Consider the following 24,311-nt stretch of genomic DNA (forward strand, 5'->3'; position numbering starts at 1 on the left):
TGCATATGTTTTAAATAATTTAGTTGAACTCTTAATTTGGACAAAGAAATTCAGAAAAGGAAACATTCCACTTATAATTATATCATAATATATAATATAATAACATTACTTGACCCAGAAAGGTGTGTGTATGTTGTTTTGAGTTGGGAATGGTTTATTTCTATCCTTTTTAGTGGCTCTGGTAGTTGGCTATAGGGATTGTTCTATTTAACATTGAGTTCATGCTATTGATTTTTTTCCTCCTCTTTTTAGTAGAACATACTACTTTGGAAAATGTCAGCCTTCTAATTTTTCATCTTAGTTTAGGGCTATAGATATTTAAAATCATATTTGTAAAATATTAGCACTAAGATTAATAAAGATTGTTGATATAGTAAATTTAAAGCACTTAGTTTTAAATGTCAGTAACAAATAGAACTGAATAAATCAAAGTCTTCAGAATTTTTGTGAAGTATAGTCTCCCCCTCCTTTCTAAATAAAGTTGACGTCAAATAAAACTGGATGACTGTGTACATGGAGGGTATTCATCCATCCTTTCATTCATCATGCATGGATAGATGCAGCTGCCTCTGCTGTCCCCTCCACCCCCACAGCCCCGCCACTCTACCCAACACAGTGCAGGACTGATTGGTCCCCCTTTTGAACTACTCCTTCAATTTACATTTCATTTCATTTGTTTATTATGGCAGAGACCCCCATCAATATTATGATAATTTATGTACAGGTTGGCCTCCTGTCTCAGACTGTGAGCTCACTGAGTGCAGGGAGTTTCTTACTTATCTTTGGCTGCCATGTTTAGCTCAGGCATACCACTTAGTCTGCACTCAGGACAGGTTGTGGACTCAGTGCTTAAGTGCTACATTTTCCCTCACCTCAAGAAGTTCATAGGTTGTTGGAGGAGGAGGACATGTGCAATTAATTCCAGGAAAATTGAATATGTATTAATGGGGATGTGCACAAAGAACTCTGAGAACACAGAGGAGGAAGTGATGCTAAGGCATGTAGGTGATGGAGTGGCCATGAAACATTTGAAACATGGGGGCACTTATTGGCAATAAAATCTGGAGTATATTGAGGCACTTTATAACAAAGTTCCTGTGCATTCAGAGTACCCTGGTTAGAAGTTCAGTAGAGTTAATTCATGTACCTCACTTCTACCTGTTAAATGCAAAAGCCGCTGCTAGAAATTTTCTTTAAAGTTATAGGAGTTGATAGAAATGATAAATGAACATAGCTTTTTTTTTTTTTTTTTTTTAGCAGTGAAGAAAATATTTCAAATTATCCTTTAGGAATTTTTTCAGGTATGGTTCATTAGAGTAGGACTCTGTTGGGATTATATGGTTTCTTATGCCATATAGGTGCTGTCTTTTGCTTTGGCCAATTCCCTAGAGATGTAACACTTTCATCTTTGCATTCAAAGTCGTACCTTGTTAAGGAGCTGAGAATATGTTTCTACAATTGTTTTTACATTGCCGTTTCATTTTTTGCTTTTTTTTGCCCTGAAAGAAAAGCAATTCTAGAATAAAGATTTTCTGTCTTGATGATAAAAAAATTAGTGTTTTTCGAGAATAAATAAAGATATTGAACAGAATTTTAAGGGTAAAACTTCAACTTAATTTTTTTACATTGTGGAATTGTACTTGGAGAAGCCAGCAGGTGGCAGTATAATGTATGAAGTGAAAGGTTTCAAATGGATATAAAGGCTCCTTTTCATCAGAAAATGTTACTTGCATATTAAATAATTCATATCACTTTATTATTCATCAGAACTTTTTTAATCCTGTCCCTTTGCTGAGCATATTGCAATTATGATTTTATGGGCTATTATTTTTAATTATATATTTAGTACTTTTTTTTTTTTTTTAAGTTGAGATTTTGCTGATTCCAAGGGAATATTGAGGAATTTGGAGAAGGAAGCCTCATAACCTCATAACTCTCCCAGTGAGGGCTTCTGTAGCAGTAGTAGCTGTATATAAAGCCATGAAATACAGCTGGGTTAGGGATTTCTGGCGTGTAAGTACTCTTCCAGAGGTGGGGAAATAGGAATAATAGTTAGATTGCCTAATTTTTCTATCATCAGCAGCACCCTAGCCATGCAAGAATGTGGCTGGCTTTCAAGATAATAATAAGGTATCTTGGTTACTGAACTAATTACTAAAAATCCCAAGAAATATTGATTGACAAGTTTGGTAGATATTTAGAAGGGAGAATAATGTGTTTCATTGATTCCCATTAATATTCAATTATGGCATTAACCTATCATTAAGTGTGTTTCTGTATTCCTTCTCTAGGGTTCTCTAAATGCCATGTGGTATGCCGAGGTTGGTTGCTTTTGAGTTTTTAAAAACTATAATAATGCATAGATTACTTGTGTAATTTCAGTTGGAATAAAAAGTAGGTGTCAATATTTTTCTTAGCTGCTATGAATTTCTCCCTGCCTGCTGGTCTGAAATAAAATAACTGCATCATGCTTTAGCTTGATTGTTTTAGTTTTTGCTTAAATGCACAAAGTCTGATGACTGTATGTGGCTAATTTTGTCTTTGGTCCCTGGCTGTATTTATGGAATGTCTTTGATATGCTACTTGGTGCTATTTGTAAAGAAGCATTTACAATAGTATATGGTGTCTGAATTCTCCTGCATAGGTTAAAGAACTCCGAGAAAAGGCTGAGTTTTATAGGAAGCGAGTTCAGGGGACGCATTTTTCTCGGGACCATCTGAATCAGATTCTATCTGATAGCAACTGCTGTTGGGATGTCTCATCAACCACAAGCTCAGAAGGAACCGTTAGTAGCAACATCAGAGCATTAGATCTTGCTGGGTGAGATATTCTTTGTGGATGGCAAAAAAAGTTTGTTGAAGCTTATGTAAATCATAGAAGGACATAGGAAAATGACCTGACTACTCAAAATTTGTCTCCTAGTCAAATGGAAGTGTGGCAGCCATTTATTTCATTTTTATTCTCAGTACAAATAACACATAATGTAAATCTGGAAGGCTAGATTTTTATAATTTTTTTTGTTGGCAATTAATAGTGGAGTAGGGATGATTACATGGTAGATGTAAAAAGATCTTTAGAAGGTAAAAAGAAAGTCAACAGCAATAAAATAGAGACTGTAAGCTATTAATACATACCTATTATTCATTAATAGATTTTGTGGCTAATTCAGAACTTGGCTGCTGATTGTATGGAAGAACGCTCTGCTGTTTTGGGTTAAAATGAACATGATTTAATTATTTGTAAGCGAAAGTAATTGAAGAACTTAGACCATGGGGTCCTAGTTTATGTGTTTAAATGCCAGTTTAGGGCTAGATATCACTTGTGTCAGCAGATGTACACAAACATGTGAAGGTAGGAGTAAAAGAACATAAATACGTTTTGGAATATTTTAATAGAAACTCCAGATTATGACTTTCATTTATTTCGCTATAAAACAAATTAGATTTCCTTCTTCAATACCTGAGTAAGGCAATATCTATGGAAAACATGTAGTTGTGAACAGTAGAAGGAAATGATGGACTCACTAAAATTGATATAGATTAGAAAAGTGCAAACTATTCACATTTAAAATAAAACTGATTTTGTTATGCAGAGATCCTATAAACCATAAGACTTTGCAGAAATGTCCTTCTACAGAACCAGAAGAAAAAGGAAATATCGTGGAAGAACAGCCCCAGAAAAATAACATGGAGAAATTGGGTGTGTCAGCTCCTACCATACCTGTTAGAAGGCGTCTGGCTTGGGATACAGAGAACACAAGTGAAGACGTACAGAAACAGCCCAGGGAGAAAGAGGAGGAGGACGATGAAGAGGAAAGGGACAGGAAAACGGGCAAGCAGGCTTTTATGGGAGAGCAAGAGAAGTTGGATGTACATGAGAAATCTAAGGCAGATAAGATGAAAGAAGGGTGAGAGTTTTAAATTACTCAGTATAGAGAAGCGTTATTTACATAGTTGATACGTATTTTGTTTTGTCACTAAATATAGTGGTTTACACTTTTGATCTTATGACTAATAAATTGCAGATTTTATTTCGACGTCACAAAGGAGGCACTGCTGTATGGTGAATAATTTGATTCACTCAGGTATTTAAGTCACTAGTGATTGGTAATTGAATACTTGAATTCTGGGCTACTTTGGGAGGAAGTAGTTAGGATTATTTTCGTTTATGTCCTATAATTTATGGTGTGCCGGATTTGCAAATGTGTCTGGAATAATGACTTTAAAGAAAAAAACTGGTGTTCTTTAATATCAGATGATTCTACCAAAAAAGATACTGTTTTATAATATTTTTTAAAAAGTGATTTCTGAAAATAGCTAATTCCTGTTGTTTTATGTGTAAATTGCTTTGGGGAGTGGCTCTTCTCCACCTGTGATAATAGTGCCTTTTGTGTATAAATCCCTTATTCATTCGTGGATGTTATGGAACTTGAGCCTTGATAAGAGGAAGGATTCTCTGCTGTGCTGGTGCTGACTTGCAGTGATTTTCCCCCTTTTCCAGTATTCAGTCACTTTTTACTTTGTGGATTGTTTTTCTTCTATTGATATAGTTGGTATAGCTTATAGTATTTTTTCAGTGTTCTGTTTATTTTTGATCTTGTGCTTAGTTCTATTCATTATTGAAAATTTCAGTCACTTTTAACTGCATGTGGATTTGGTGGTTATTTTTTTCAGAAACAAAATGGCCTTCTCTTACAAGTTTTTTTTTTTTTTTTTTTGAGACAGAGTTTCGCTCTGTCACCCAGGCTGGAATGCAGTGGCGCGATCTTGTCTCACTACAAGCCCCACCTTCCGGGTTCACGCCATTCTCCCGCCTCAGCCTCCCAAGTAGCTGGGACTACAGGTGCCCGCCACCACGCCCGGCTAATTTTGTTTTTGTATTTTTAGTAGAGATGGGGTTTCACCATGTTGGCCAGGATGGTCTCAATCTCCTGATCCGCCAGCCTCGGCCTCCCAAAGTGCTGGGATTATGGGCATGAGCCACTGTGCCTGGCCTCTTACAAGTTTTATACTTTATTATTGCACAATGATGGCAAAGTATTTTTTATCATATTTTCTGGAGGAAATGCTGTATAGATTCATAGATTGTTTCAATTTATAGGTCAGATTCTTCTGTATCCTCAGAAAAAGGAGGCCGGCTTCCTACTCCCAAGCTGACAGAACTTGGTGGAATCCAGAGGACTCATCATGATCTCACTACTCCAGCTGTTGGTAATTGGCAAACACCGTGCAGTTCTTATTTAACCTACTTTTTCTACATGTTAATTTAGTGTAATTGAAACTGTCATCTTTATTTTTCCAGGTGGTGCTGTTTTAGTGTCTCCATCTAAGATGAAGCCTCCAGCCCCAGAACTGAGGAAAAGAATGACCTCTCAGGATTGTTTAGAAACTTCAAAGAATGATTTTACTAAGGTAAATATATTTTGGGGAAAAAAGCATCTCATCTAGGACTAACTATTATAGACACATGTAATAAATGAATGATAGGTTAAGATTTTAGAGAATTGTGGCTATCATATGAGGAGATGATACTGTTAACCTGCTTTTAGTAAGGCAAAAGGCTTGACTTTTTTTCTGTGAGAAGCATTACATTTTTGTTGATACACTTTCAACTTCGTCAGTAGTGACTCAATAGGAAGAGAAAGAAAACAATACTTTTATTGAGCATCTACTGTGTGACAGTTGTATTCCAGCTATGTTCCAGGCATTGTTTTAAGTGCTGGGGATATAGCAGAGAACAAACAGACAAAAATCGTGGCCGTCATTGAACTTACATTCTAGTGGAGGAGGGAGACAATAAACAAAATAACCAGGTAAAATACGTAGTATTTTAGATATTGATTAGTACTAAGGAGAAAAATAAAGCCACTGAAGTGAACAGGAAGTGGCCAGGGATGTCCTCGGTGCGAGAGTGGCATTTAAGCAGGATCTGAAAAAGGTAAGGGATTGACCTGTGTATGGATCTGGGAAGGTCTAGGTGACAAGAACAGTAAGTGCAGATCCCTCAGGTGAAGGGGGTACCTGCCTCCTTGAGGAATGGCTAGGAGGTCACTGTAGCTGGAAGAGAGAGAGAGAGAATGAGAGGGAGGGTAGTGTTGATAATGGGTTCAGAGACATAATGGGGTGCTAAATTGTGTAGGGCTTTGTAAATCATAGCAAAGATTTTGAATTTTTTTCTGTATGAAGTGGCAAGCTATTGGAAAGGCAGAGGAGTGACATGATTTTATTTAGTTTTTTTCCAAGGTCTTTCTGGCTGCTGTGTTGAGAATAGATAGTAGTAGAGCAAGAGCTGGGGCATAAAAACAGTTGGGAGTCACTTACTCTATCCAGGCAAGAGGTGATGGTTGTTTGGACCTTGGTGGTGGCAGTGAAGGTCATATAAAGTTCAATTCTGGATACACATGGAAGATACAGCCAACAAGATTTGCTGATGGATAAGATCTGGGGTGGGAGAAAGAAAAATCAAGGATGACTCAAGATTTTTGGCCTTAGCAATAAGGATGGAGTCGCCTTTTAACTGAGTTGGAGAAGATGAAGAATTACATTCTGGACACTCTAAATTTGAGAAGCTTATTAAACATACAAGTAGACATGTTGAATAGGGAACTGACTATATAGGTTTGGAGTGTAGAGGAGAAGTTAGGCTATAGATACAGATTTGAGGCTCTTTATAGCTTAGGTGGGTCAGGTTTCTAAAGTATTGAGACTGGAGGAAATCATCAAGGGAGTGGGTGTAGATAGAGAAGAATAGTTGCAGACAGATCTAAGCCCCAGTTTTTTGATACTGGGAAGTTGAGGACTAGTCAGCAAAGGAGACTGAAGGAGAGCAGCCAGTGAGGTGGTGACAAACAAGAGACTGGTATCCTGGAGGTGTCAAGGAGGAGGGAGAGTCAGTGCTACAGGATAGGTGAGTAAGATAGGACAATTGCTTATTGGATTTAGCAACGTGGAGTTCTTTGGTGACCTTGATAAAGGGCATTTTTGGTGGAAGGAAGGGACAAAAGCCTAAGTGCAAGTGAATTCAAGAGAAAAAAGAGAAGAATTGGAGAAATCTGCCACAGATAATTCTTTGAAGTTTCTTTTCCAAGAAGGGAAGCAGAGTAATGCAGGAGTAGTTGGGGGAAGTAAGATCAAGGTGGAAGACATAACAGCATGTTTGTATGTTGACAAGAATGATTTTGGAGAGAGAAAAGTTGATGATGCAGGAGTGAGGGGATAGTTGTTGGAAAGATGCTGTTGAGTTGGAGAAAGGGCGTAGGATCTGGTGGAGATATGGAAGGGTTGGCTTTAGACACTGATTGTTTCTTTATTGTTACAAGAGGGAAAGCAGAATTCATGGGCACTGCTGATGAATGTAGGAAGATGTGATGGCAGCTTTTGGAAAACCTCTCCTTATTGCTTCTTGGTGACATGTGAAGAAAGGTCCTTGCTGAGAATAAGGCTGGGGAAGATGTTGGAGATTTGAGGAAAGTGAAGGCATAGAGTAGTCTTCTCAGAGAGTGGGAGAGTGAGTGGGCCAGGGGAATGTGGGATATTTTAGGCCAATGTTAAGGGGCCATTTAAAGTTGGTGGTCACAAAGTTGGTGGCAGACCAGTCAGGAAGGGTTGTGTGCCTTTCTCCAGTAATGTTTGGCTGCGGAAGTGTAAGATACTTTTATCAGATAGAGTTGGATTTACCTAGGGTTTTGAACTTGTCATGAGAATAAGACAAAGTGAGAAAAAGGGGAATGGAGTTGAGGTATATATGAAGAAGGGATTATCATGAGTTGGTGAGGGAAGGACACTGGGACTTGAGAACAGTGCAGAGGTGATAGGATCGGTGGATGGATGGTCTAGGTAAAATAAAAGACTTGTTGGAATTGGGGCACCCGTGGGGATTAGTTTTAAAGTTAGGAAATGGTGATCAGAAATTTAGGTTACGGAGAGGTTGCAGTTATCAGTAATGACACGGCCTAACATATAAGCATGGGTGTAAGTGGTTGGAGTAGAATAGAGAACATTCAGAGAAAAGGTTGAAAATCTATAGGGAATTTTGCTGATGGCTGTTTGTGAATTTGAGTACAAAGTAGGAGTTTTCAGGGATTGGGAACAGGTGGGAGATGGGATCAGAGCACCCTCTACCTCTCGATCCCCAGTGCTTAGAACAGAGCCCAGCTCATAGCACGTAACAGATTGAATGAATGTTATTGGAGTGACAGAATATCTAAACTATTTCCTGTAGCTTATGTATACATTGGTTTATTAAAGGAAATGTGAAATTAGGAATACAGTCAGAGGACTCATGAGAATCAGATCTTAGTGGACTGTTCTACTCCTCCTTAGAAATCCAGGCTGCCATCTGGAAGCTGTGAGCTTTTAGGCAACTGTATACACACAGCTGATTCAGCCAAAATGAGTGACTAATCCATATTTGCGGCTGGATTTATATGTATTATTTTCACTTACTGTGGAATTAATTTATTGAATAATCTAAATAGAGTAATATCATCCCTCAGAATGTTAATGCCAATCTGTCTCACTGTGAGTACTATACACTTTTAACATTTTAATTACCAGCTCCTCTAAAATAAGTTTCTGGCCTGGCGCGGTAGCTCATGTTTGTAATCCCAGCACTTTGGGAAGCCGAGGTGGGCGGATCACATGAAGCCAGGAGTTCAAGACCAGCCTGGCTGACGTGGGGAAATCTTGTCCCTACTAAAAATACAAAAATTAGCTGGGTGTGGTGGCAGATGCCTGTAATCCCAGCCATTTAGGAGACTGAGGAACAAGAATTGCTTCAACCCAGGAGGCGGAGGTTGGAGTGAGCTGAGATCAGATGCCACTGCACTCCAGCCTGGGAGACAGAGCAAGACTGTCTCCAAACCAATAAATGCATACATATGTACATACGTATACAAGTTTATTATTGACATCTTGATTGGATATCCTTCCATGTGAATTTTCTGCGACCAGCACTACCAGGGACTATACCAGGAGCTAGCTAGATTTGGTTATTTCCCAGTGTCTACCCCTTGGTTACTGGTAGGCAGAGGAGTCACTAAACTTTGATATACACCATCAGTTTTTCCCCTTATATTCTCTTATAAAAGCATTGATAAGAAATTACGTTATTATTATGTATAAAATTAAACCCATAGGTCATTCAATTTCCAATAAATTATCAGTATGTCCCAAAACTTTAGGGTAGAATTCTCATATTGGTTTGATCATCAGGAAGCATTTTCAAGTCTTAAAATTATATTAAAAACCCAAGTGTGGATTTGCTCACTTCATTCATTTAGCAGATTTACCCACATGCTGTGGCAATGATAATGGATAGAAACAGACATGGTACATAATCTTATGAAACCTGCAGTCTGGTAAGGGAGATATATGTTAATCACACCAAAAAAGAAATGAAATTAAAACTATTAAAAGTTTAAAAGTACTTAGTGCTATTCTGGAAGGAATTGGTCTAATCAGGGAAATCAGAAACCTTCTTGGAAGTCAATGATGCTTCTTTGAAAAAGTCATAATTGAGCTAAGATAAAGGAGAAGAGGAAGCATTGACCAGGAAAAAAGGATGGGGAGAAGTAGCATAGCATATGCCAAGATCTTGTGGAGAGAAACAATGTAGAGTTTGAGGAAACAAAGACCAATACGATGTGTGGCAGGGAGCCTGGTACAACATGAGGCTGGAAAACATGGCAACATTGGGATTTCTTTCGTTGTCTCAAGAGCAATGGTAAGCCATTGAAATATTTTAAGTATGGGAATTGTGATGGATATATGTTTTGCAAGATCTGTCCGGCTGCCATAGGAGGCAAGAGTGGGCTGTGAATGCCCTTAAAAGGCCATTGCAGTAGTCCACGTAGGAGGTGTTGGTAGCTTGGATGAAGGAGGGCAGGAATAGACAGAAGTGGATGAAACTGCACAATTGTGTAAGGGGAACAATGTTAAGATTGATGCTGGGTTGGATAATGGGGGATGAGAGACAGGGATGCCTGCTAAGTTTCTGGCTTGCCCAACAAGATTGATGGAGGTCCCATGCACTGAGCAAGAGAACTCTGGACAAAGAGCCTCTTTGGAGGGTAGTTTTATTTTCATTCATTCAATTCGGTATTTAATAGGCTCTTACCAAGTGCCAGGCACTGTTCTAGGATCTGGGGATTTATTGATAATCAAGTCAAAATCCCTGCCTTCATGAAGCTTACATTTTCATTGGGAGGAATAGACAATTTTTTAAGAAAATAATTTCACATAGTAGTAAGCGCTGTGAATTAAAACTACAGATCTCTAAGGGATGGGTAAGACAGCTTTAATTTGGACCATCAGGACAGGCACCTCTAAGGAGATCACATTTTAGCTGAGACCTGACTGATGAGGAAGGTGCCCATGCAGAGATCTGGGGCAGAGATTGTTTTCCAGTTAGAAAGAACGGGCTGGGTGCAGTGGCTTACGCCTGTAATCCCAGCACTTTGGGAGGCCAAGGCAGGTGGATCACTTGAGGTCAGGAGTTCAACATCAGCCTGGCCAACACAGTGAAACCCTGTCTCTACTAAAATTACAAAAATTAGCTGGACGTGGTGGCGCACGCCTATAGTCCCAGCTACTTGGGAGGCTGAGGCATGAGAATTGCCTGAATCCGGGAGGCAGAGGTTGCAGTGAGCTGAGATTGCACCACTGCACTCCAGCCTGGGCGACAGAGTGAGACTCCATCTCAAAAAAAAAAAAAAAAAAAGAAAGAACAACAAGTTCAAGTGTTCTTCCCTAGGGCAAGAACCCAGGGAGATTAAGAGTGTGGCTGGAGCCTGGAGAGGGAAGGGGAGAGGGCAGGAAATGAGATTAGAAAGGGAGGCCAAGTAAGGATCTTAGATGTTATTCTTTTTTTTTTTTTTAAATTTAATTTTATATTCACTTTTTTTTTTTTTTTTTTTTGAGAGAGGGTCTCGATCTGTTGCCCCGGCTGGAGTATAGTGGCGCAATCTTGGCTCACTGTAACCTCTGCCTTCCAGGCTCAAGGAGTTCTCATGCCTCAGCCTCCCAAATAGCTGGGACTACAGGCAACTGCCACCACATCTGGCTAATTTTTGTATTTTTGCATTTTGCCATGTTGGCCAGCTGGTCTTGAACTCCTGGCCTCAAGTGATCCACCTACATCGGCCTCCTAAAGTGCTGGGATTACAGGTTACAGCCACCACATCTGGCCCGTTTTTTGCTTTTTGAGACAAGGTCTTGCTCTGTTGCCCAGGCCAGAGTGCAGTTGTGTAATCATGGCTCATTGTAGCCCCAACCTCCTGGGCTTAGGCAATCCTCCCACCTCAGCCTCCTGAGTAGCTGGGACCACAGATATGTGCCACCATGCCTGCTAATTAAAAAAAAATTTTTTTTTTGTAGAGTTGGGGTCTCACTGTGTTGCCAGGCTGTTCTCAAACTCCTGGGTTCAAGCAGTCCTCCCTTCTTGGCCTCCCAAAGTGGTAGGATGATTACAGGCTTGAGCCACTGTGCCCAGCCTGAATTTTATTTTAGATTCGGAGGGTTCATGTGCAAGTTTGTTACATTGATATATTGTGTAATGCTGGGATTTGGGCTTCTATTGAACCCATCACCCAAATAGTGAACATTTTACCCAATAGGTAGGTTTTCAACCCTTGCACCCCTCCCTCTCTTCCCCCTTTTGTAGTTGCTAGTGTCTGTTTCCATCTTTGTATTGTGTGTACCTCTTGTTTAGCTCCCACTTAGAAATGAGAATATGCAGTATTTGACTGTATGTTTCTGTGTTAATTCACCTAGAATAATGGCCTCCAGCTGCATCCATGTTGTTGCAGTGGACATTATTTCATTCTTTTTTATGGCTGCACAGTATTCTATGGTGTGTATATGTACTACATTGTCTTCATCTAATCCACTATTGATGGGCACCTAGGCTGATTCCATGAGTTTGCTAATGTGAATTGTGCTGGAATAAACCTATAAGCGCAGGTCTTTCTCATAGAATGATTTCCTTTGGCTAGATACCCAGTAGTGAGATTGCTGGGTGGAATGGTAGTTCTAATTTTAGTTGTTTGAGAAATTTTCATATTGCCTTCTGCAGGGGTTGCGTTTCCTTTTCTCTGTATCCTTGCCAACATCTGTTATTTTTTGACTTTTTGATAATAGTCATTCTGACTGATGTGAGATGATATCTCATTATGGTTTTGATTTACATCTCTCTGGTGATTAGCGATGTTGAGCATTTTTTCATGTTTGTTGGCTGCTTTGTCTTCTTTTAAGAAGTGTCTGTTCATGTCCTTTGCCCACTTTTTAATGGAGTTGTTTTATTCTTGTTAAGTTCCTTACAGATTCTGGATATTAGTCCTTTGTCAGATATGTAGTTTGCAAATATTTTCTCCCATTCTGTAAGATGTCTGTTTACTCTGTTGATAGTTTCTTTTGCTGTGCAAATGCTCTGTAGTTTAAGTCCCAATTGTCAATTTGTTTTTGTTACATTTGTTTTTGAGTACTTAGTCATAAATTCCTTGCCTTAGCCCATGTCCAGAAGAGTTTTTTCTAGGGTTTCTTCTAGGATTTTTGTACTTTGAGGTCTTACATTTAAGTCTTTAATCCATCTTGAGTTAATTTTTGTATATGGTGAGAGATAGGGGTCCAATTTCATTCTTCTACATATGGCCAGCCAGTTTTCCCAGCAACATTTATTGAATAGGGTGTCCTTTTTCCATTGTTCATTTTTTTTGTCATCTTTGTTAAAGATCAGATAGCTGTAGGTGTATGGCTTTATTTCTGAGTTCTCTTTTCTGTTCCATTAGTCTATGTGTCTGTTTGTTTACCAGTACCATGATGTTTTGGTAACTGTAACCTTATAGTATAGTTTGAAGTCAAGTAATGTAATGCCTCCAGCTTTGTTCTTTTCTTTTTTTTCTTTTTTTGCTTAGGATTGCTTTGGGCCCTTTTTGTTTTGCTTCCATATGAATTTTAGAACTGCTTTTTCTAAATCTGTGAAAAATGACATTGGTAATTTGATAGGAATTGCATTGAATCTGTAAGTTACTTTGGACAGTATGGCAATTTTAACAGTATCGATTCTTCCAATCCATGAGTGTGGAATGCTTTTCCATTTGTTTATGTCATCTATAATTTCGTTCAGCAGTGTTTTGTAGTTCATGTGGAGATCTTTCACTTCCTTGGTTAGCTGTGTTCCTAGGTACTTTATTTTTGGGGGGCCATTGTAACAGGACTGTATCCTTGATTTGGTTCTCAGCTTGAATTATTGGTGTGTAGAAATGCTACTGATTTTTGCACGTTAATTTTTGTATCCTGAAACTTTATACGAAAGTCATTTATCAGGTCTTTTGGAGGGATTGTTAGAGTTTTTTTTAGGTTTAGAATCATATTGTGAGTGAACAGAGATAATTTGATTTCCTCTTTTTCTATTTAGATGCCATTTGTTTCTTTTTCTTGCCCAGTTGCTCTGGGTAGGACTTTCAGTACTATGTCAAATAGAGTTGGTGAGAGTGGGCATCCTTGTCTTGTTCTTAGTGGAGATGCTTCCAGCTTTTGCCCATTCAGTATGATATTGGCTGTGGGTTTGTCATAGATGGCTCTTATTATTTTGAGAGGTATGTTTCTTCATTGCCTAGTTTGTTGAGGATTTTTATCATGAAGGGATATTGGACTTTATCAAATGCTTTTTCTTCATGTATTGAGTTGATCATATGGTTTTTGTTTTTAATTCTGTTTATGTGCTAAAACTATTCCCTAAAATCAAGGAGAAAGGATTTCTCCTTAACACATTCTATGAAACCAGTATCATCCTGATACCAAAATCTGGCAAGGACACAACAACAACAAAAAAGAAAACTGTAGACCAATATTCCTGATGAACATAGACACAAAAATCCTCAACAAAATACTATCAAACTGAATCCAGCAGCACATCAAAAAGATAATTCATTATAATCAAGCGGGTTTATTCTCTTGGATGTTATTCTAATGTCACTGGGAAACTTCTGGAATATCAGAAGCAATAAAGCAAATAGGATATGATTCACAGGGTAAATCAAGTCACTGTGGCTCCTCAGTGGAGAATTGCTGTACACAGGGCTGAGTAGAGCAGTGAGGCCTATTGGCCTTTTGAGGCTTTAGGCTCAAAAACAGATCACAGAATCAGTTATGTTAAACCTGGGAACCCCATGTCTTTTATTTTACAGGTTTCTTTCTGGGGTTTTCAGCAATTGTAAAACCAATTTTACAGAGATCACAAATTTTGTTCATATATATAGAAAAAGGAAAGAAAGAGAACAGTTTCTCTTTGGAATTATTTGTCTTGTACTAAGTGATACTTGTTTAAAAAGGAAAGCAAGTGGAAGATTTGTGGTTTTATCCTACATATTGATTTGAAGTATGTTTATTGGTTGAGACCAACAGCCCTAGGCCACTTTGAAGCAATAAGCTCTGCAACCACAGAAAATGATATCTAAGTTTAGAAAGTAATGTTTTGAATGTTACATTGATAGAATCAAAGATAATAAGTGAAGGCAACAATTACAAGAAATCAGGAAAGTTTGGAACTGTGTTTGATTTTACTGGTTTGCCTTGTTTTGTTTTTAATTTAAATTTTTTTTTAATAAACAGAGATGGGGTCGCGCTCTGTTGACCAGGCTGGTCAAACTCCTGGCCTAAAGTGATCCTCCCATCTCGGCCTCCCAAAGTGCTAGGATTACAGGCATGAGCCACTGCACCTGGACTATTTTTATTTTTATTTTTATTTTTATTTTTTGAGACAGTATCTCTCTGTTTCCTGGCTGGAGTGCAGTGATGCAATCATGGCTCACTGCAATCTCTGCCTCCCCAGCTCAAGCAATTCTTGTGCCTTGGCCACCCAAGTATCTGGGATTACACGTGTGTGCCACCACACCCGACTAATTTTTGTATTTTTATTAGAGATGGGTTTCAGCCTGTTGGCCAGGCTGATCTTGAACTCCTGGCCTGAAATGATCCTCCCGTCTTGGCCTCCCAAATTGCTAGGATTACAGGCATGAGCCACTGTGTCCAGCTAGCTGCCTTCTTTTAAAAAGTAAAATTGTTAGTGACTTTTAGGACAGTGATACGTAGTCATTGTGGAAAACAGCAAATACTGACCAAACTAAAAAAGGTAAATATCTCACATGTACTGTTCAGGGACATCCACTGTTAAATTTTTGAGGTATTTAGGTATATATGTGTTAGTATATTTGGTTATTTGTTTATCATACTGTAGAAAGGTTTTATAATTATTTTTAGCACTGTTAACATATTTTCACATCATGAAATATAATCTTATTTTTATTGAGACATGTGCAATCTATAGTAACACCATAGTTTTTTAAAACCAGATGCTTATTGTTAAAATCTAATTTTTATTCAGATTTCTATTGTTATTTTTTAATCTGTTTTGAAGAAATACTGTAAAGAAATCCATCCGTAGCTACATTTTTGTTTATATTATTTTGTGTTTGTAACTACTCCCCACGTATTATTGTGTAGTCAAAGAAGTCAAAGAACACTAAATTTTAAGGCTTCTGCTATGTTTTTCCAGCCCCTCGGAAAGATTGTACTCCCAATAGCAGTCTGTGATATTGCCAGTTTCCTATATCCTTGCCAGCTCTGGTATCATTGTTCTTTTAAAAATTAATTTTTGAAATTTGGTATGTGAAAAATTAATATCTCAGTGCTTTCATTTTATAATTATTTGATCATTAGTAAGGTAGAATACGTTTGCTGTTTGTGATTTGTGTGTACATTATATGAATTGTTTATTCATACCCTTTTCCTACTTTTTAATTAGATTTATAGTTTTCTTACTGCTTTTAAAGAAATACTTACGTAGCAATGATAATTCATTGTCAGTCATAAAAGTTGTATATTTTTTTCCAAGTTCTGCATTTTTCTTTTAATTTTTAAAATGTCTACATATTTTGTTTATATAGCCAAGTCTGTTTGTCTATATCATATCTTCCCCACATAGAGGTTGCATAAATTCTCTCATATTTCTCCTTCTGCTTTTTGGTTATGTTTTTAGCATTTAAATGTTTGGCTTATTTATTTACATATCTACACATAGGCATCTTTTTTTTTGTCATTTAGAAAGAAAATCGTGCTGTATCCCTACTGACTTCTCCAGCTGCTGGTATAAAAACAGTTGATCCTCTGCCTTTGCGGGAAGATTCTGAAGACAATATCCCCAAATTTGCTGAGGCAACTCTTCCAGTTTCAAAAATTCCAGAATACCCAACAAATCCCCCTGGAAAGTCGACTTCTCCACCACATGTTCCATCCTACTGGCATCCCTCTCGTCGAATTCAGGGCTCTCTTAGAGATCCAGAGTTTCAGCACAATGGTAATTATTTTGGTTTTAATTTTTTGTCTTTTAAAATAAAGTGTTATACTGATAGGTACAAAGGCTAAGAATGCACTTTATGTTAATAAATCAGTTATTTAGTATTTTTGGTTAATGTATTAATAAGATATCTTTAAATAGGAAAAATCCCTCTTTGGGAACAATTGTGCTGCACCTAAGTTCACTTTTTGCTGTTATGTATGTGTGAGATGTCTCTCAAGTTCTTATTCATACACGTACAGGGAATCCACTAGATAGATGCCAGTAGCACCTCTTCTCTGGATGTGACAACCAAAAATGTCTCCAGACATTGCCAAATGTTGCCTGGGTGTAGAATTCACGGTCAGAAATGACTTTCCTTTAGTGTTAGTAGGCATTGCTCAGCTCTTTTCTAGCTTCCGTCGTTAATGTTAAGAAGTCAGATGCTCCTTTTATTCCGGATCTTCTATATACGGTGTTTTCTTTCTGGCAGCTTTTGGGATCTTCTCTTCATATCTAATGTTCTGAAATTTTATGATGTGCCTGTGAGAGAGTTTTTTTTTTTTTTTATTCATTTTGCTGGTACTCCATAGACCTTTCAGTCTGGAAAATTCTCACTTCTGGAACATTTTCTTGAATTATTCGTCAAAAATTTCCTCTCCTGGCCGGGCACAGTGGCTCATGTTTGTAATCCCAGCACTTTGGGAGGCCAAGGCGGGCGGATCACTTGAGGCCAGGAATTTGAGACTAGCCTGGGTCACATGATGAAACCCTGTCTCTACTACAAAAAAATTAGCTGGGTGTGTTAGTGCATGCCTGTAATTCCAGCTACTTGGGAGGCTGAGGCATGAGAATTGCTTACGTCTGGGACGAAAAAAAAAAAAATTCTCTCCTTTCTCTGTTTCCTCTTTCTAGGGCTCCTATTCAGATATTGGACATGATTTTATTTTTTATCTTACCTCTCCTGTTTTCCATCTGTGTCTTTAAATTTGAAAGGGTTACTAATTTTTATCTTCTGTCTTTTCTGTTATTAAAAATTTTTATTTCAATAGCTTTTGGGGTACAGGTAGTTTTGGTTACATGGACGTATTCTATAGTGGTGAATTCTGTATTTTAATGCACCTGTTACCCAAGCAGTGTACACTGTACCCAACATGTAGACTTTTATCCCTTCCCCCACCCCAAGTCCCCACAGTCTATCATATCACTCTGTATGTATTTGCGTCCTCATAGCTTAGCTCCCACTTATAAGTGAGAACATGCAGTATTTGATTTTTCATTCCTGAGTTACTTCATTTAGAATAATGACCTCCATCTCCATCTTAGTTGCTGCAAAAGACATTATTTCATTCCTTTTAATGGCGGATTAGTATTCCATGGTGTTCCTGTTTCTCTAGTTCCTTGAGGTGTGATACTAGGTTGTCAGTTTGTGCTCTTTCAGACTTTTTAAGATAGGCATTTAATGCTATAAACTTTTCTCTTAGCATTGCTTTTGCTGTATCCCAGAGGTTTTGATAACTTGTGTCACTGTTACTCATTTCAAAGAATTTTTGAAGTTCCATCTTGATTTCATTGTTAACCCCAAAATCATTCAAGAGCAGATTATTTAATTTCTATGTATTTGTATAGTTTTGAGGGTTCCTTTTGGAGTTGATTTCTAGTTTTATTCCACTGTGGTCTGAGAAGATAATTGGCATGATTTTCTTAAATTTATTGAGACTTGTTTTGTGGCCTGTCATGTGGTCTATTTTGGAAAATGTTTCATGTGAAATGATGAGAAGAATGTATATTCTACAATTGTTGGGTAGAATGTTTTGTAAATATCTGTTAAGTCCATTTGATCTAGAGTATTGTTTAAGTCCATTGTTTCTTTGTTGACTTTCTGTCTTAATGATCTGTCTAGTGCTGTCAGTGGAGTATTGAAGTCCCTCGCTATTATTATGTTGCTGTCTACTTCATTTCTTAGGTCTAGTAGTAATTGTTTTATGAATGTAGGAACTCCAGTGTTAGGTGCATATAAATTTAGGACTGACTGTAATATCTTCTTGTTGGATTGACCTTTTTATCATTATATGATGACCTTTGTCTTTTTTTAAATAGTTGCTTTAAAATCTGTTTTGCCTGATATAAGACTCCTGCTTGCTTTTGGTTTCCATTTGCATGGAATATCTTTTCCTACCCCTTTACCTTGAGTTTATATGAATCTTTGCACGTTAGATATTTGGTTTGTGGTTTTTAATCCATTCTGCCATTCCGTATCTTTTAAGTGGAGCATTTAGGCCATTTACGTTCAATGTTAATATTGAGATGTGAGGTACTGTTGTATTGACTCTGTTAGTTGTTACTTAGATACTTTGTTTTTTCTGTTGTGTTGTTTTATAGGCCCTGTGAGCTTTAAGCTTTCAGGAGGTTCTGTTGCATATCAAGCTTTTGTTTCAAAATTTAGAACTCCTACTTAGCATTTCTTGTAGTGCTGGTCTGGTAGTGACAAATTCATCAGCATTTGTTTGTCTGAAAAAGACTTTATTTCTCCTTCATTTATGAAACTTAGTTTTGCTAAACTAATAGAATTCTTGGCTGATAGATATTTTGTTTAAGGAGGCTAAAGATAGGACCCCAATGCCTTCTGCCTTGTAAGGTTTCTGCTAGGAAGTCTGTTGTTAGTCTGATAGTTTTTCTTTTGTAAGTTACCTCATGCTTTTTGCCTCACAACTGTTACAATTCTTTCCTTCATCTTGACTTTAGATAACCTGATGACTATGTGCCTTGGTGGTGATCTTTATGATATCTATCTCTCTGGGAAATTTTTCATTCATATCCTGGTTTTTTTTTTAAATTTCCTTATGTTGGTTTTCACCTTTCTCTGGTAGCTCCTTGAGTAGCTTAATAATCAACCTTCTGAATTTGTTATCTGGTATTTCAAAGATCATCTTGGTTTGGATCAATTACTGGAGAGCGAGTGTGATCTTTTGAGGGTGTTATAGAATCCTGTTTTGTCATATTACTAGAATTACTTTCTGGTTCCTTCTTTTTTGGGTAGACTATTCTAATTGTTCTCAAATTTATTTTTGATTTGATTGTGTGTGGTTTTTTAAAAATTTTTTCCCCTCTTAAGAATGTGACTTTAATGATTATAATTTGTTATAGTTTAATTTGGTTCTTGGTGCTTTTAGGGGTGAAGAGTCTTTATAAGTTCTTTGGTTATAGAGAGTCTTTGTATGATGGCTTCCTCAGATGCTGGTTGTAGTAGCTGTGTACTCAGTGTGTGGGCAAGTTCACTGTCTCCTGTGGGGTTGGAATGGCAGAGGTCTCTTGAAGCTTATCTCATTCCCCTGTGGTGTGTACTTTTTTATTTATTTAATTTTTCTCCAGTATTTTGTTTACTGAGTTGATAGTTCAGGCTTCAGGCCATTAGGGGAGGTATCCCTGGGCAGGAACTTAACTGTGGCTAAGGCAGGTGGGTGATTGCAATACCCACTGGTGGGCACAGGTCCCAGCCTTGATGAAGGTGGCTGGGGGAGCTCTCAGTTAGATGCAATGAGGTCTTATCAGGGTGAAGGGTGAGAGCCACCTCAGCTCCCCTGCCAGGCCAGCAGGAAAGCTATCCACCTCCCATCCTCACTCATGTCCCAGTATCCCAGCTATTCAGATCAGACAGACACCTCTTTTTGTCTGTAGGAACGTTGACATTCCAAGTAGATAGGAATTGTGACTCTGCCTCTCGTGCAAGCCTGCATCTGGGGAGTGCTCCTCCTGTGGGGAAGCAGTCACCCTGAAGTGTTCCAGGAAGGCTGTCTATAGGCACACCCGTACCGAGTCCTGTGGGAGAAGTCCCAGCTGTGTCTGCAGTGGTGGAAAAAAGACTCCTTCTCCAAGACCCTTCATGAGCACTAAGGCTGCCTGACTGTTGGGATGATGGGGTAGACTCCCTGCTGAGCCTAGCACCGCAATTGTGTCTCTGCCGAAAGAAACTTCCCACCAGTGGAAAGATCCGGGACTCCTGAGATTCCTTGGTTGTAGATAGTCTTAGGGGGCTGGCTTTCTTGCATGTTGGTTATAATAGTAGTGAACTTGTCACATAGGCAGATTCAGGACCACTGGTCAGCTAGGGTGTTGCAGGCAGTGGTGATAGCTGAGGTCAGGCACTGGTTTTCTCCATTCTGGGCACAGCGTTATTCTACCTAGAGATGATATAATGGACTGTGTCAGTTGGCCTCTAATCAGGAGGTGCTGCTTGCAAAAGAGCACCAGCTGCAGTAGTAGCAGTGGTATTTGAGCTTGCTCTGTGTTGCCCAGGGTGGGAGGTATTCTGGCTTCTCACACCTGGGCAGGGTTATAAAACTCCCAAAAGTTTATGTCCTTTTTGTTAAGCCGTGGTGGGGCACAGCCGGGGAGGGGCTGGGTTAGGTGAGTCTGCTCTTTGACTCTTCACATGCTGTCTGTTAGTTTTTTAAAAAGATTTTGGCTCTTTTTAATTTCTAAGAATTTTTTAAACATTGCATATTTCTTTTATACAGCATCCCATTCTTATTTCATGAATGGAATGTTTTATCTCTTTGAAGAGGTAAATGATACATATAATGCCTCTGTTTTGAATACAGTACCCCTGCCCACAGTTGAACCTGGTATCCTTCAGTCAAAGTAGCTCTGGTAAACTTTTAGAGATGAAACTTCCATGCCTCTTTTGGGAAAGAGGGAACTACCCAGCTGTGCAAATTTAAAGGAGGACCTGGCATATTAACTATTTTTGTAAAACGTATTTAGCCAGCTTCCTGGTTCAGTCTTCCCTTCACTCCAACTTTCAGTGGTACTCAGTACGCCCAAACCCAGAGCCATCAGGGGAACAAGTTGGTTGTTTCTTGGTTTCACTCTTCTGCTAGCTTAAAATTCCACTTACTTGGGTATAGTTACATACTCAGTGCCCTTCCATTTGCTTTCCATGTTCCAAAAAGTTTCTTGCTGTCTTATTTGCTCCCATTCTCTTTGTCCTATGAGTTTGTTGTTCTTGTAAATGTGTGTATTCAATTTACCATCTCTAATCAGAAGATTACTACATTTCTTTAAAGTTAGAATAGATCAATATTACCATTGGAAAGAATATTAGGAAGTTATCCATAGTTTGTTTACATGCTTGCTAAGTGCATTATAAATTATGAATGGCCCTTTTATGGTAATTTCTATTAAGATATAAAATTAATAAAATCTTTTATTTCTTAAACCTTTACTCACATGTAAGTTTGATAATTAATAAAATTTGTGACAGCCTTTTACTAACAGTTTAGTATATAATTGAAATAAGCTGTTCATTGGCTTTTGAAGGATAATTTCTTCTGCCTTTTTTTTTAAAGTGGGAAAAGCAAGGATGAACAATTTGCAGTTACCTCAGCATGAAGCCTTTAATGATGAAGGTATTTCAGTAGTCACGTAACATAAAAGTTTGAGTTCTAGTCTATGATAGTATAATGGCTTTACATTTGATTAGCACTTTGTAGCTTATGAAGTACTTCCACAGATTTTTCATTAGATCCTTGAAACCCTGTGAGGGGGAGTGAAATTACCCCCATTTACAAATGAGTAAGCTGGGAGTAAAGTGGTAAAAAACTGTTCTAGGGCAAACATATAATAAGAGATTGTGCCTAACGTCACAGCTGAGGTCAGTGTTCTTTCTCTTTTTCCACCTTGTCTAGCTGGGGGCTCAGGAATTTGGCCTAGTGTTACATCCATCTTTTAAAAAAATGCCTATATATTTTTGTCAATTTTCCATGGTCAAATACATGATTAGAGAAAATTGACATTATTCTTTTTTGTTGTTCTGTTTTGTTTTGTTTTGTTTTGTTTTTGAGACGGAGTCTCGCTCTGTCACCAGGCTGGAGTGCAGTGGCGCGATCTCGGCTCACTGCAACCTCTGCCTCCCGGGTTCAAGCGATTCTCCTGCCTCAGCCTCCCAAGTAGCTGAGATTACAGGCACCCGCTACCACACCTGGCTAATTTTTGTATTTTTAGTAGAGATGGGGTTTCACCATGTTGGCCAGGATGGTCTCAAACTCCTGACCTTGTGATCTGCCCGCCTCGGCCTCCCAAAGTGCTGGGATTACAGGCGTGAGCCACCACGCCCAGCCTTTTGTAGTTTTTATTCTGACATTTATTTGCTTATAATAGTGGCAGGAGGAACTTGAATTCAATACGAATAATTGAATCACTATTTTAATTCATCCTTAGAAGTATGGAATTACTGAACTTATAAATTTTGAATTGGAAGTAAATTTAAATTTCATACTCTGTATCATACATTAAAGACTTTCTTTCCGTTTAGCAGGTTTAGGACTTTTTGTTATAATTCATTGAGCTAGAAATCAAGTTGTATGTTTTGAAATGCAAATGTCTGGCAACTTTGAATCCAGTCCTGTTTTCTTTCTAATGGAAGAATAGTGTCTATAAATAATCTTATAAAAGATTTGCTTACTCAGAATGAGGAATTTCAGTACTAATGACGGGTAGCATATTAAAGTCAAACATTATTTCTACATTTAGTGAGATTATTTTAGAAATGTGATGTAAATACCATGTTAAGGTATGGCATTTTGTTTTTAAAAAGTCTAGAAAAGCTTTTTGCTCAGAATAGCTGTGCTTTTTAAAGTAGAATAAAACAGTATTATGATGAATTATTTTCAAGTAATACCGAAATCATAGGCCATGTACTCTGTTAATGACAGGGGATTTCAGGAAGGAAAAAAATTTAACGTTAAATTTTAACATTAAAAGGTTTGATTTCTATGTATGATACACCTGGAAAACTACTGTGAGGTATCATGAGAATGTTAATATCTTACATTTCAGTAGATTACTTTTTTTCCTGACTAACTTGACATTGATACACAGTTTGATGCTTTTAATTTTCTGTTATATAAAACATAATATTTAATAGATATTTTTGGCACTGAATATAATCTTGGGATTTTTTCATTGCAGATGAGGACAGATTGTCTGAGATTTCTGCTCGCTCTGCAGCTTCTAGTCTCCGGGCTTTTCAAACTCTGGCAAGAGCTAAGAAAAGGAAGGAGAATTTCTGGGGTAAAACGTAAACCTAGTTGAGTTGCCTTTATCTAAGGAAACATTGGCATAATTTTTCTTTATTGCGTACTGTGTTAAAATTTTTTGAGTGTTTGAATTTTTTCCTGACATTTTCTACTTTGAAATATTTAATTTCCAATAGAACAGTTTACTTGGAAATTTTTAACATAGGCTTATACAAATTTAACTTTTAAAGAATTCTTTTTACGTCTATCCCAGAGTACAAAGACCTAGACTATTGAATTCTTCACATGTTGTAACTTTTGTAATAGGTGTCATGGATAGATTTTCACCTATCCAGAGAATATTCTAAAAAGATAAAGTGAAGTAAAAGTTAAGATCCCAGTGTGAAGTATATATTCCCCTAAGATTTGATATATGTATCTTTATAATTGATGATGTTGTAAAATGAATTTGTCGTTCCTTTAACCTTTGCTGTAGTGTTTCTTTTTATTTTAGTTCCTTCTATACGTGTTTGCAGTGTTAAGATAATTGTACTTTGAAAACACCAGCTGTATATATTTTCCTTATTTATGTAACAAAGTTTGCTGAAAGATATGTATATTTTTGATCTTTGAGTGTATTCTATTTGTATAAGGACTTTGGCTTACATTTGAATAATGTCTAGATTTTGAAAAATTACCTGTATAATGGAGAATTAAAACTTTGTAGACATTTTGAAATAAAAATTGATCAAGTGTGTTTGGCTTCTGCAGAAGGTTATTACATGGAACAAATAATTATCTTGTAGAAGAATTCTACTCCTAACAGGTTAATGAAAAGTTATACTTGTTTTGCAGCTGTCAGAATGGAATGGAGCCAAGTCTATGATATTTTCACACAAATGTGAGACAGAGAATTTCCAAGGCAGACTCATTTACAGAAAGTTAACACAAAACTTTTTAAAT

General features: G+C 37.7%; 1 protein-coding gene across 7 annotated transcripts in view; it reads left to right on the top strand.

Moving 5' to 3' along the window:
* Nucleotides 1-24,105, top strand: part of MDM1 (Mdm1 nuclear protein) — a 37,662-nt gene extending 13,557 nt beyond the window's left edge. For 4 of the 7 annotated variants that reach the window (XM_030820027.1, XM_030820023.1, XM_030820030.1 and 1 more), the window contains 8 exons: nt 2,292-2,321; nt 2,645-2,820; nt 3,593-3,907; nt 5,101-5,210; nt 5,302-5,411; nt 16,101-16,353; nt 21,681-21,740; nt 23,302-24,105. In XM_030820027.1, the coding sequence (XP_030675887.1) occupies nt 2,292-2,321; nt 2,645-2,820; nt 3,593-3,907; nt 5,101-5,210; nt 5,302-5,411; nt 16,101-16,353; nt 21,681-21,740; nt 23,302-23,414 (1,167 nt within the window). In that variant the 3' untranslated portion in view covers nt 23,415-24,105. The remainder of the gene's footprint in view (nt 1-2,291; nt 2,322-2,644; nt 2,821-3,592; nt 3,908-5,100; nt 5,211-5,301; nt 5,412-16,100; nt 16,354-21,680; nt 21,741-23,301) is intronic. The other 3 variants (XM_003259779.3, XM_030820025.1, XM_030820026.1) reach the window with 2 other exon arrangements.
* Nucleotides 24,106-24,311: the final 206 nt, after the last annotated feature.

The sequence above is a fragment of the Nomascus leucogenys genome, chromosome 10 (assembly GCF_006542625.1).
Source record: "Nomascus leucogenys isolate Asia chromosome 10, Asia_NLE_v1, whole genome shotgun sequence".
Lineage (NCBI taxonomy): Eukaryota > Metazoa > Chordata > Mammalia > Primates > Hylobatidae > Nomascus > Nomascus leucogenys.